Below are 14,515 nucleotides of genomic sequence, written 5' to 3' on the forward strand. Positions count from 1 at the left end.
TCATTTTATTCTCTTAACTCTTAAGAATCTTTACACTGAAACCTGTGTTATTTCTGATTTTCATGTGCCGTTATATAGCATTCATTTATTTACAGATAACGGGGTCAACATTTGTGTGTTCGGAGCATTTTACCGCGGATGACTTTCAGAGGACCCTCACTGGAATGAAGAAATTGAGGGAGGGAGCAGTTCCAACTGTTTTTGTATGGAATAAAACCAGGTCGGAGAGAGCACCTCCTAAAAAGCGTCCATTCATTGAATTGTAAGGAGAGTTAATGCATGATAAATTTGAAATTTCTAACATACACAGTTTGTGTTGATAACTCCATTTAGTTTTTCTTTTTTATCTAATTTTACTAGTTTCATTTCACTCTTAAAACATTTCGAGAAAAAACATTACATTTTATACGAAGCAAATTCAGCTTTTAGTAAAGTTATTATACATATTATTCATAAATATATTATTTTCCCTTGAAATATGGTTTTTACATATTAGTTTTCTTAAATTTAATCTGACTTATTTAATAGAGGTTGTTGATATAATATTGACGGTCTTGCTGAAGTTTTCAATTGCTGTACATTGGACCTAGACAGAAAATTGTTTTGGTTTTATCTAACGTCCTATTAACAGCCAGGGCCATGTAAGGATGTGTCAGGTTTGTTGGCGAAGGAAAGCAGGAGTACCAGGAGAAAAACCACCGACAGCCGGTCAGTACCTGTAAATGGCCCGCATGGGATTCCAATCTGCATGTCAGAGGTTGAGGCCTTATGGTAATATGTTGGGACATCTTTACCACTCAGCCACCACGGCCCCACAGACAATCATCATGAGGAATATTGTGTATCGAAACATAAACCCCTGTTTGTATAAGTATAATACTTAAAATATTATACAGGTAATTGTATATCAAATGAAAAAGTACATATAAATCTTATACATATAGAGCATACATCACACCTAAACTATGTTTCTATGGATTGTGTTGTGAGTTTGATACTGTGTTGGTTTTTCGATGTGTTTGTATTCAGAGTTTTGTATATGGTACCATCCATTTGTTATGGATGCTGGGTTCTAGTCCCAGAGGACTCCTTCATTTATCCGAAAAAACTTACTTTCATACAATAAAAATAGAATCTTCTGTCAGAAATTTGATATGCATTTTATAATGGGCGTTTTATTATCTTCAATAATTGTTAAAAATTCTTCTCTTTGTTCACATATAAAGTATCCTCAAAAGAACTTCATACGTCGGAAGAATTTAACTAAGAAACAAATATTTTGATATGAATGTGTTAATATTTACTTAAGCTTGTGTCAGTGAAAATGATACTTCATAATTTTCTATGTCTTATGAAATATTTTTTCTGTAAACAAATGAAGGGAAATAGTATGTTCTTTTTAAATGGACAGAGAGAATCCAAGTCTAGATGTTGAAGTGAAGCCTGTCGATCCAGACAACAGTCACCAGCCCCTCCCAAGCCAGGATCATGACTATGTGCCAACTCAGCTGAGTGATAGTGAGAAATTGGAACTGGCCAGACAGCACATAGCATCATTAGAAGCTAAGTTGGAGGCACAAACAGTTCAGAGGTTTTGTGTTGAAAAATTTGCTGGAGATGACAATACATTATGTATGTATACTGGTTTTAAAACCTATTCTTGTTTTAAGGCTGTGTTTCAAAGTATTCAGTCAACAGCCACCTCTATGACACGTTGGAGTCAGATTCAGCGCCAGAGAGTAGGAGTTGATAGCAAGGAAGATCCTTTTAGATCTGAAAGTCTTCCTCTTATTGACCAGATTTTTAGGTCATCTGACCCGAAGGGTCAGGATGACCTATAGTCATCATGTTTCGTCCGTCGTCGTCCGCCGTGCGCCGTCCGCCGTCCGCCGTGCGCCGTGCGTTAACTTTTCACATTTTGAACTTCTTCTCAAGTTCTACCAGTGCGATTTGGCTGAAACTTGCATGAAATGATCCTGACATGGTCCCGACAAAGTGTTGTTATTTTTTGGGTCGATCCGAAATCCAAGATGGCTGCCACAGCCGCCATCTTGAAAACACATTTTGAACTTCTTCTCAAGTTCTACCGGTGCGATTTGGCTGAAACTTGCATGAAATGATCCTGACATGGTCCCGACAAAGTGTTGTTATTTTTCGGGTCGATCCGAAATCCAAGATGGCCGCCACAGCCGCCATCTTGAAAACACATTTTGAACTTCTTCTCAAGTTCTACCAGTGCGCCACAGCCGCCATCTTGAAAACACATTTTGAACTTCTTCTCAAGTTCTACCAGTGCGATTTGGCTGAAACTTGCATGAAATGATCCTGACATGGTCCCGACAAAGTGTTGTTATTTTTCGGGTTGATCCGAAATCCAAGATGGCCGCCACAGCCGCCATCTTGAAAACACATTTTGAACTTCTTCTCAAGTTCTACCGGTGCGATTTGGCTGAAACTTGCATGAAATGATCCTGACATGGTCCCGACAAAGTGTTGTTATTTTTTGGGTCGATCCGAAATCCAAGATGGCCGCCATCTTGAAAACACATTTTGAACTTCTTCTCAAGTTCTACCGGTGCGATTTGGCTGAAACTTGCATGAAAAGATCCTGACATGGTCCCGACAAAGTGTTGTTATTTTTCGGGTCGATCCGAAATCCAAGATGGCCGCCACAGCCGCCATCTTGAAAACACATTTTGAACTTCTTCTCAAGTTCTACCAGTGCGATTTGGCTGAAACTTGCATGAAATGATCCTGACATGGTCCCGACAAAGTGTTGTTATTTTTTGGGTCGATCCGAAATCCAAGATGGCTGCCACAGCCGCCATCTTGAAAACACATTTTGAACTTCTTCTCAAGTTCTACCGGTGCGATTTGGCTGAAACTTGCATGAAATGATCCTGACATGGTCCCGACAAAGTGTTATTTTTTAGGTCGATCCGAAATCCAAGATGGCCGCTGCAGCCGCCATCTTGAAAACACATTTTGAACTTCTCAAGTTCTACTGATGCGATTTGGCTGAAACTTGCATGAAATGATCCCGACATGTTCGCGACAAAGTGTTGTTATTTTTTGGGTCAATCCAAAATCGAAGATGGCTACAATGACACTATATCTAATTAATTTCCTATATGTTAAGGCCCTTGGGCCTCTTGTTTGAAATAAAATTTGTTGAAAGAAATTGAAAATGATCCTGACATGGTCCTGACAAAGTGACACCATATATAATTAATTTTACTATTGCCAAGGTAGTCAGATGACCGTTAAGGCCCTTTGGGCCTCTTGTTATGTGTTTATGTCGTATTCGACAGGGGCATAATGAGCATGACCTTGGGGTTCGTTTCAATATTTCAACAAGCACTGTTAGCAGACTGTTGATCACATGGATTAATTACCTATATTTCATGTTAGGCTCTTTGCCTATTTGGCCTTCTCGACAAGTTGTAAATGCCAACATGCCAGTTTGTTTCAGAATGACATATCCTAACACTAGGGTTGTGATCGACTGCACAGAGTTGCGTGCTCAGACCCTAAGTGCTAAGGTTTTGAATTCTGAAACATACTCGGTGTACGTGTGGACCCGGCCTCTTCCTGTTACCTGATGGCAGACGCTGTGGACGTAAGCATCAGAGATATGATATATTTACATATTACATGTTCAGTGTAATTCTGTAAACAATTTTGATTGGAGTAAATAAACTCATTCCCTTAATTTGTTCGAATTGTTCAAATAAGGTCAATTCTGAAAAAAAAGTTATCAAATGTGTGACTGTGTTACTCGAATTCTGAAAAATTTGGAAAGTAACCATTTGACTTTAAAGAAGTATCCTACATTATTTTAACCTTTGACTTTTGACCTTGACACAATACTGATGTGTTAACCTTTGACCTTTATAGAATGCCAATATAATAACTTTTGATCTTGATGATATAATACCAATGTGATTAGATAACCATGGATTGAAATAATGATGATTTGTTGACCTTTGACCTTTTAGCTGCGAACACGTCCTGATGCCTGACAGACTTTATGTGTCATGATAAGAAGGCATGCATCTCGATTGAGCGGCGATGTAATAGTGTCAACGATTGTTTAGACGGCAGTGATGAGCACTCCGATGTCTGCAGTGAGTACTTATCTTCTCAATGCCAGTCTTCTTCAGTCTTTTGTAAAATAATATAAAATATTTTGTCATCATAAAAATTAAACCACAATTCTTATGTTTACTGTATAATATATTGTTGAAACTTTTATTAAATATTTTTTGTGGTATTCATGGAATCACAAATGTGAAAACAGTGAAGTTTGTTTGATAAATTACCAAGGTACAATTACAGTCGAAACTCGTTATCTCGAAATTCAACGGACCAACGAAAATAATTCGACTCATCCGGAATTCGACTCAAACGTAATGCCATTAGGTTTGGGCAGAACGTGGTTTTCAACGGTCCTTATATCTTACGACAGTCGGGTACATGGCCTATTACCGTGTTCAGCATATTATCGTGATTTTCCAACTCATAAGGTTTGTATTAAATGTTTTTAGTTATATGTTTTCAGATGTTTTCGGATTTTTTTTAAATACATTTGTAAATAAAAAAATTGAATTACGATAATATGATCGTCACGATAATAGGCATGCACCCTGATTGCCCGGTGGTATACGTATACTGACTTCAATGGTTCATACATCAAGCATATACGGAATATAGTACCTGAACAAATAAAAAAGCATCATTCTTATTTCAGAATTTAATGGTATTTCAAAATAGTAAAATAAACAATAGTTTTCACCTACCGTGAGCAGACAACACTCTCCGTTTCTATTGGTTAATACAATTTACGGTAAATGAAACGAAAGTACATGTAGATTTCTATTTTTCCAACGAAGAAATACATTGTATGACTAAGATACTAGTACATCTGCAACGACTAGTTAAACATTTAGCATTGTGGGTTTCTTAAATTATTTTACACTATCAACATTCCATACAAATCTTAGAAAACACTTTCGTTTCTAATGATTCCTAAACAAACACGCTTCCGGTCATGATCGAGCCATGCCGAGTGTGATTTTGTAAACACGCGTGTTTATGTACAGGTAAGTCACAATTTTAAAGTGACACTAATTAGGAAGCCAGCCTTGAGAGGATTATTAAACAATTATTTATTAGCAGTCATTGTTGTAGTATGTTCCCATAGGCCTGAATCTGCATATACCGATCGCGATATGTGCATGTAAACCAATCACGTGTTACGACAAACCACAGGTGAATTTCAATTGTTTGTATCCATGTTATATTTACGTAATTGTTGGGTTTTTTTATTTAAAATTTTGACTAAAATTAAATTCGAGATAGCGACTATTTTTTTCTCTGAATATCCGTTCTAGGGACCAGGAATTGACTTTGACACAACCGGAGTTTCGAGTCATCGAAATTCGAGTCATCCGATCTTAAAATACATACACAAAGAAGGACAAAAAACGGGACTTGAAAATTAATTCGACTCAACCGGAATTTCGACTCAAGCGATTTTGAGATAACGAGTTTCGACTGTACCATAATGTATTTGCTGTTAGTGAGTATTTCAGTGTCTTTAATTACAGCTAACAAGACATGTGCCCTCGGCCTATTTACCTGCTCCAACTTTATGTGTGTACACATTGAGAAATTCTGTGATGGTACGCCCGACTGTAGCGACCTGTCGGACGAAGCCAACTGTATGTGCGACACGTCCCAGTTCCAGTGTAAGAGCGGCCTCTGTATCGCCCGACAATTCCGCTGTGACCGCGACATGGACTGTCCAGACTGGGATGATGAAGTTGGCTGTAGTAAGTATCAACTTCTTAACCTCTAAAGTACAATAAAATCACGTTAACTCAAACTGCAGGGGATCCAGTTATAGTGAAAGATATACAGGGTATTCAAGTCATCAAGGGTTGTCATCGATAGTCAAAAAAAAAGAAGATATTTAAAAAACCATGCATGTCAATGACATTTAACATTTTGTTTTACACTTATAAAAGTTGTGATAATAATATTGGATAGAAATGGATAGAAATGCTGTAGATTAACAAATCTAAAGAACCAAACAACTCTTCGATGAATAGTAATGGTGTAATTCTATGAAAGAAAGGGGTTATATTTGTATGTAAGGAATAAGGGGTATTATGGAAACATTGTTCAAGTTTTTAACATTTTAATATTTAATCATTTTGTACTTATAACTGCCCATCCTAAATTTTCTGTAATTAATTATTATAAAATTCATAATTTAATAAGAAAATGATGAAAATTAAACACTCCTAACAACAGATTCTAGTAACCAAAACCAATCTTCACATCTTTGATGAACCATACACCGATTGTATTGGCATTCCTTATTGTTAGTGACCGTGGTGGCCGAGTGGTTAAGATGTTTCGGCACATCCTTACATGACCCTGGCTGTTAATAGGATGTTAAACTAATAAAATCCAATCTCCTGATTGTGAACTCCTTTACATCACAGACATGACGTGCGATAACCTGGAAATGTTTCCATACGAGGAAGACGTCGTACCCTGTAACACCACTTCTCAATGTATCCTGTCCTCATGGAAATGTGACGGAAACAAAGACTGCTGGGACGGTAGTGATGAAAATTACTGTGACAACTCATCAAAAGGTGAGATTTTATTATGTTAATGAAATGAAAACGATTCCTGTTTCTTCTTATATATAGTATTTAAGTAATAACCCATGGCCAAACGTCTTCTCCAAAGGTAATTCTCAGGCTTTCCTACTTTTAACTAGTCAAAAGGGGCATATCTTTAGCTAATTAAATGTATTAGGGGCTACTCAGTTTAATGTATTTTGTACAATCAAGAAATACACTGAAACAAACTTTCTACTGATATCTTTCTTTCTAATAACAATTTTTGCCTACAGATGGTGCTTGTGATGACGGAGGATTTAGATGTAAGTCTTCTGGTGCCTGTATCCCTCACCAGTGGGAGTGTGATACCGACAACGACTGTGGCGACAACTCCGATGAGAAACAGTGCAGTAAGTGATCAAGTCTCCCCAGGCATAGGTTTATGTCATAATGAAATTCACTGTAAACAACCTTTCTCAAGGAGCTTCCTCTGGGAGCTTCCTCAGAGAGCTTCTTCAGAGACCTGCCTCTAAGGCCTTCCTCCGAGAACATCGTCAGAGAACTTCCTCAGAGAGCTAAGAGAGCTTTCTCATTGAGCTTCTTCAGGGAGCTTTCTCATTGAGCTTCTTCAGGGAGCTTCCTCAGAGAGCTTCTTTAGAGAGCTTTCTCAGGGAGCTTCCTCAGATAGCTTCCTCAAGGAGCTTCCTCAGAGATCTTCCTCAAGGAGTTTTCTCAGAGCCTCCAAAGGGAACATCCTCAAAGAGCTTCCTCCTGACTTGATTAAGACACCATTTTGTCTATATACCATTTCCCATAAACTAACCATTATTTTGCTTCTTTGAATTTTTCAGATTACACATGTGAGAGTCACATGTTCCAGTGTAACTTATCCAAGCTGTGTCTGCCGCGGTCCTGGGAATGTGACGGTCATTCTGACTGTGCCAATTATAGTGATGAGGGTGACCACTGCAGTAAGCTAAACATTCTACAAATATTAGCCTTTTATTTTGTAAAGACAGCTAAACAAAATGTATTCTCCCGAAATTAGGTCAATTAACGTTTTTGTTATGACATTACAATATGAATTGATACTGATTAAACTCAGACACTGAACCAAAGTGTTTAAATTGTTGTCCAGAATAACTGCTTCAATGAGCAAGTGATGGTGCATTATGTTTCTGATTGGTCGAAATTGTGGTACAAGATATTTGATGTTAACAGACGTCTTTGAGTGTCTTTATGGGTCGCTGAACTGTTGATGTATATATAATATGCTCCTCTGTTGTGAGTTTTAAAGGAATTAATATGTCATATCTTTTTTATCAATCAGCTTGCTTGAAAATTGGAATTTGTTTTTTTAAAGGAAGTTATAGTTGTCTTCATGTTCAGCATTTTCAGTCCCAAAAAGTACCTCGGGTAGTCCGCAAATTACATTGGTGTGCTAATTATAACAAGTTTTTACGTTAAATAAGGTCTACATATTATTCAATTTGAGTAGGCTCGTGTATTGATGTATGAATTGAGTGTCTTTTGTTCACAAACTCCTTTATTTTACAGCAACAACAAACAGGACATGCCAGGAGAATGAGTACTTATGTAATGGCACAGGGCGCTGTATCCCGAAACAATGGAAATGTGACGGCGACATTGACTGCCCGAATGGAGAGGACGAGCGAATATCTAAAGGTTGTCGTAAGTATATAACTTGTAGTCAAATAACTTAAAAATGCTTACCATGGCTGAAAAGTGTAATCCATTCAGTAGTATGTATATCATCCTCGATACTCCAGGGGTTACTATATCCACATAGTAAAACTAGAGGCAGTTCAGGAGATAAAAACTGACCAATCACAGGCCTACAGGTACTTCATTTGAAGATCACAGAGCGACACCCAACTTCAAAGCAATACAGTCAACCATAGTGTGCTGTTTTACAATTTCTTTGGTGTATATCAAAGGATCATATTATCTGTGTTGACTAAATATGTTGCCTCCAGTTTTACTATGAGATAATCCAAGGGTGTATATAACGTCAGGGATAGTAACCCTTGGAGTATCGAGGATGGATGTATATAAGTTACATTTGGAAAAAAATCAATGATTTAGAAAAAAATTAAATAATTTTTTAATCAGTGCTATTGTTATTGAAACTCTATAGATGTTTCAACATATTACCATTAAGCCCTCCATCTCTGGGTTACAAGTTTGAATCCTTTGTGGGTGCCAGTGAGTGCTTGTTTATGTGGTATTTACAGTATTCATTTTGTGATTTTATGCAGAGATGGGACACTTGTTTTATAATTAATTTCAGCCCCAGCACACTGTAAAAGGGACGAGTTTATGTGTAAGAATCGGCGCTGTATCCGTAACATCTTTGTGTGTGATCGTGACGATGATTGTACATGTGGAGACAATAGCGATGAACCACCGTCTTGTGGTACGTTTAACAGAGAGATACACAAACTCCTGTATCAGATAGCATTTCAATACGGGGGTTTTGAGATCCCAAAACAACGTGGGTAAAGTAAAAATTTTTGACATTATTTGATGTGAATTTCCTGACGTCATAATCACTGGCAGGTTAATCAACGGTAAATTGTTCTCTACCTGTGTTTTTGAGATCTCGAAACCCCCATATTCCTTAAGGTTAATGAGATGTAGGGATATCATCTGAATTATACATATAGATAGTTCAAGTTTGAGAATTTGTTTTAGATGTGAGAGTTTAGTGCTCAAATGTGACTTATTCATGTACCACGTGATACCTGATAACGTTTTTGCAGGACTCGTATCTCCAGTGGCGATTGAACTTAAATCTTTGTAATCTTCCCGCTGAAATGACGTTAGCACGGGTATCATTGTTTAACGTCATTCCATCACCAATAGAAACAATAGTCCCGCACAAAGAGGGTATCACATAGTACCTGAAGTAGTCTCGTTGATCACCAACTGAGAACTCCATATTTGATGTGATCAATAAAAGAAGATAGGCCTTCAAGCTTTTCCTCAGGCACGTTAACCATGCTATATTAAGTTGGGGTAAAGGCAATTAAAATTGTTTGATTTCTCAGAATTTTGATGACAGAGGAAATCTGTTAAAGAGAAAAGTTTACTTACTTAAAAAAATGATTAGAAGAGGACCCGTTCACTTTAAAAGAAATCTTTTTAACATGACAACATTAATGATTTGTATAATGATTATCTTCTCTTTATGTTTGCTTTGTAGTATTCCACCCCTGTAAACCTAACCAGTTTTCATGTAAACAGAACGGCACGTGTATTAATAAAAATCTAACCTGTAACGGCTTCCCTGACTGTCCCGACCATTCCGACGAAGCCAATTGTACAGTGGTGCCACCTTGTGGATCAGAAATGTCGTTCAAGTGCAACAACTCTAAGTGTATACACATAGACGCTGTTTGTAATGGCAAGGACAACTGTGGTGACGCCTCTGATGAACCCGAAAATTGCTGTAAGTACTTTGTCAGTTACTAAATCGTACTTTAATAATGGCATTTTTGAAAAATTTCCTTCAATCTTATTTATGGGAATTACTTTTCTTTTTATTCCTTAGTCTTGTAGTAGTAAGAGTGATGGTATCCATGTCTTACCTTTACATATTTATTTTTTTCACATTTGCACTAAGATAGATATGTTTACAGTTGGTACTGTTAACCAACTTTTATTCATGTGCGATTCACTTTTGAAATTTCGGGATCCAAGTAAATTCATGAAAGTTCATCTCAGCGAATTAATATCTACATCAACTATATTGATAGAAATTATCATTTAATAGTTAAATATGTAAGTTATTATCTTCGCAAACTTATTTTGAAATGGAAATCGCGAAATTAAATAGTCGCAGAAGAAAGTTGGTTTGCAGTATATATAGTGGCAAAAATAACCCTAACTATCTAACTTATACTTGTACCTTTGATTGACCACTGACCACTATATATATCTAACTATTGTACCTTTGATTGACCACTGACCACTATATATATCTAACTATTGTACCTTTGATTGACCACTGACCACTATATATATCTAACTATTGTACCTTTGATTGACCACTGACCACTATATATCTAACTATTGTACCTTTGATTGACCACTGACCACTATATATATCTAACTATTGTACCTTTGATTGACCACTGACCACTATATATATCTAACTATTGTACCTTTGATTGACCACTGACCACTATATATATCTAACTATTGTACCTTTGATTGACCACTGGACCACTATATATATCTAACTATTGTAACTTTGATTGACCACTGACCACTAGATATATCTAACTATTGTACCTTTGATTGACCACAAACCCTAACCCTAACCCTAGGGTTAGAATGTGTGCCCCACATCAGTTTATGTGTAGCCAGAACTGTACAGATCTAAAGATTGGCTACCGATGTTCCTGTTACAACGGTTACAAGCTCAGGAATGATGGGAGAACTTGTCAAGGTACGACAGCATTCTCAGTCTCTCCTTCTTGGTATGATTTCTAGACGATAGGTTTTAATGTATTGCTATAGTCACAGTGTTGATATTTTCTCATGATACGAATGCTATGGTTACAATACTATTGTGACAAGATAATGATTGGTCTGTTGCTGTTCTGCCTTTTCATATTACAGAGTTAGCTCCCTTGCAGGTAGGTATTGATTGTTATGTCATTATTTTGTGAGCGCAATTTATGGTGTTTTCTCCAGAAATTATGATGATGTTATGCTCGCAAATACATGACATCACAATCAATACCTACCCACAAGAGCAGATAACTATGTAATATGAGAATACAGAATAGTTTAGAAAGGAAATTAAAAAATCTATAAGATGATTTGTTTGTTGCTACGGGTACAGCCTTGATACAAATTCTATATCCTAATTTGTCTGTTGCTATGGGTACAGCTTTGATATAAATTCTATATCATAACATGTCCGTTGCTATGGGTACAGCCTTGATACAAATTCTATATCCTAATTTGTCTGTTGCTATGGGTACAGCCTTGATATAAATTCTATATCATAACATGTCCGTTGCTATGGGTACAGCCTTGATACAAATTCTATATCATAACATGTCCGTTGCTATGGGTACAGCCTTGATACAAATTCTTTATCCTAATTTGTCTGTTGCTATGGGTACAGCCTTGATACAAATTCTATATCCTTATTTGTCTGTTGCTATGGGTACAGCCTTGATACAAATTCTATATCCTAATTTGTCTGTTGCTATGGGTACAGCCTTGATACAAATTCTATATCCTAATTTGTCTGTTGCTTTGAGTAAAGCCTTGATACAAATTCTATATCATAACATGTCCGTTGCTATGGGTACAGCCTTCAAGGAATTTGATACAACTTCTATATTGAATTTATCTGTAGCGATGGGTACAGCCTTGATACAAATTCTATATCCTAATTTGTCTGTTGCTACGGGTACAGCCTTGATACAAATTCTATATCCTAATTTATCTGTAGCTATGGGTACAGCCTTGATACAAATTCTATGTCCTAATTTGTCTGTTGCTATGGGTACAGCCTTGATACAAATTCTTTTTCCTAATTTGTCCGTTTCTATGGTTACAGATGTAGATGAATGCCAGACAAAGTATCCTTGTTCCCACTTCTGCCACAATACCCCAGGAAGTTACTACTGCACATGTGCAAGTGGTTATCTCTTGGCCGAGGATCGACATTCCTGTAAAGTCTACGGAAGTAGGTTCATGTTTCTTGACCTCAAACTGTGAAATTGACTACAGTGTCAGCATTGATGCCTGAAAAATCTGTTCTACAGAAAAGTCAAAGGCTTAAATTAACATACTGCAGCCCAAAAAAAACCAGTCTTTATAACCAAGTGGTCTTCATGCACAGTTTAAATTATGATGAAATTTGCCATTAATAGGAGCTTAAGCAAGTTGTCTGATTATACAGGTGGTCACTAAGACAGGTTTTACTGTATCACTATAAGCATGCATAAACACATAGTAGCAAAATATATTAACTATTGTAAGTTGACCCAATAAGCGCTTCTCTCCCTTTTTTGAACTCTCAGTTTTACTTACTTTAAAATGAAAATTCTTTTGCAAATTCATTTATGGCTTACTTTTACAAGAATTTTATGATAGACTAACTTTTAAGGATCCTGGCCATTTATAAGGTTGAATACAGTATTATAAACATAAACAAATGGAGTAAAATAACACATATAATTAAACAAAATGATCCAAATTTTCAGAGGAGCAGCCATTCCTGATTATAATTAAACAAAATGATCCTAATTTCCAGAGGAGCAGCCCTTCCTGATTGTAGCCAATAGATATTATTTGAGGCGGGTTTCCCTTTTTGGGGTTGAGGAGAAAATAACAGAAAACCTGAACAACGCTGTAGCCGTCGGCTTTAACCACAAAGAGGAGATGGTTTATTGGACGGACATAACAAGCAAGTCCAGCTCAATCAACAGGATGAAAATTGTTAATGGCACAAAACAGGTACAGCACAGAAGCTATCAGTATAATACATTTACCATATTTGCCGTAATTAGCGCCCCTCCCCTTTTCTGAAGAAGAGCTGAAGTTGTAAGAATGGCCCAATCTCATGGATTTAACAATGTTTACAACATATGATGGCTCTACTTGCAATTCTTTTACATGTGAATCCTGACATAATAATGTGTCTCATGATAAAAAGGTATATGCATGTTTACTGTAACGGATTAATGTACCATGAGTACAGAAAGATTTAAAATATGACTAACTTTTTCCATCCACAACTTACATTTTGAGGCATTAATAAGCACCCCACATACAATTAGTTAAGCACCCTGTTACAAATGTCTAACTGTATATAAAAGGGAGAATATAAAAGGGAGATAACTGAAGTAACTTTATAACTGTATATAAAGGGGAGATAACCAAAGTAAATGTATAATTGTGTATAAAAGGGAGATAACTGAAGTATATAAAATATTAGGGAGATAATTAAATTATATTTATATAAGGGAGATAACTAATGATAAATTTTTTAGGTTGTACACAATACGACAGTGAGAAACCCAGACGGCCTTGCTGTAGATTGGGTAGGAGGAAACCTGTACTGGTGTGACAAAACAACAGACACTATTGAAGTATCAAAACTGGACGGGAAATACCGTAAAGTGTTAATCAGAGAAGGTTTGGAGGAGCCTCGTGCCTTGGAAGTGTTTCCTGCTAAGGGCTTCATGTTCTACACAGACTGGGGGGAGAAGCCACATATCTCACGCTCCTTTCTCGATGGAAGTGTAACACAGAAAATCGTCACTCAAGACCTCGCCTGGCCAAACGCGTTAACCATTGACTATATCACAGAAAAGATTTTTTGGGCCGATGCCAGTTTGGATTACATTGCCATGGCTAATTTAGATGGCACTGCCAGACACATGGTCATAGATAGGGAGCTACCCCACACGTTTGCTCTGACAACATTTATGAACTACATTTACTGGACGGACTGGGAAAAGGGTTCTATTGAGAGAGCGGAGAAATTCTCAGGGAAAAATCACGTACGACTGTTGCCACAGTGGTTCATCGACTGATGGATATTCAGGTTTACCACAAGATGAGGCAGGTGGAAAGTAAGTTATCAACCATTTTGTAATGGAAATCTAAATGAAAAAAACCCATAAGATTTCAAGAATCTTTCATCATTTTAGTATGTCAACAATAGCATTGATGTTGCCCATCCTGTCACTTCACATTCTATTTCACATTCCTTCAGATTCCATATGGAGATGGGGATATTGATTCCTAACAGACATTTCTAGCTGTTAGGGCGTTTTTGCTTTTGAATATAACAAAAACTGTACATTATACATAAAGATGCACTA

The 14,515-nt window shown here is 36.9% G+C and overlaps 1 protein-coding gene across 1 annotated transcript; it reads left to right on the forward strand.

Moving 5' to 3' along the window:
* The first annotated feature begins 1,403 nt into the window (after nucleotides 1-1,403).
* On the forward strand, nucleotides 1,404-14,224 carry LOC138313775 (prolow-density lipoprotein receptor-related protein 1-like). The gene is made up of 11 exons (XM_069254074.1): nucleotides 1,404-1,632; nucleotides 5,610-5,834; nucleotides 6,513-6,668; nucleotides 6,932-7,048; nucleotides 7,490-7,609; nucleotides 8,196-8,330; nucleotides 8,950-9,016; nucleotides 10,991-11,112; nucleotides 12,241-12,369; nucleotides 12,940-13,142; nucleotides 13,679-14,224. The coding sequence occupies exons 1-11, from the start codon at nucleotides 1,404-1,406 to the stop codon at nucleotides 14,222-14,224; spliced, it is 2,049 nt and encodes a 682-aa protein (XP_069110175.1).
* The last annotated feature ends 291 nt before the right edge of the window (nucleotides 14,225-14,515 follow it).

The sequence above is a fragment of the Argopecten irradians genome, unplaced genomic scaffold, assembly GCF_041381155.1.
Source record: "Argopecten irradians isolate NY unplaced genomic scaffold, Ai_NY scaffold_0919, whole genome shotgun sequence".
Lineage (NCBI taxonomy): Eukaryota > Metazoa > Mollusca > Bivalvia > Pectinida > Pectinidae > Argopecten > Argopecten irradians.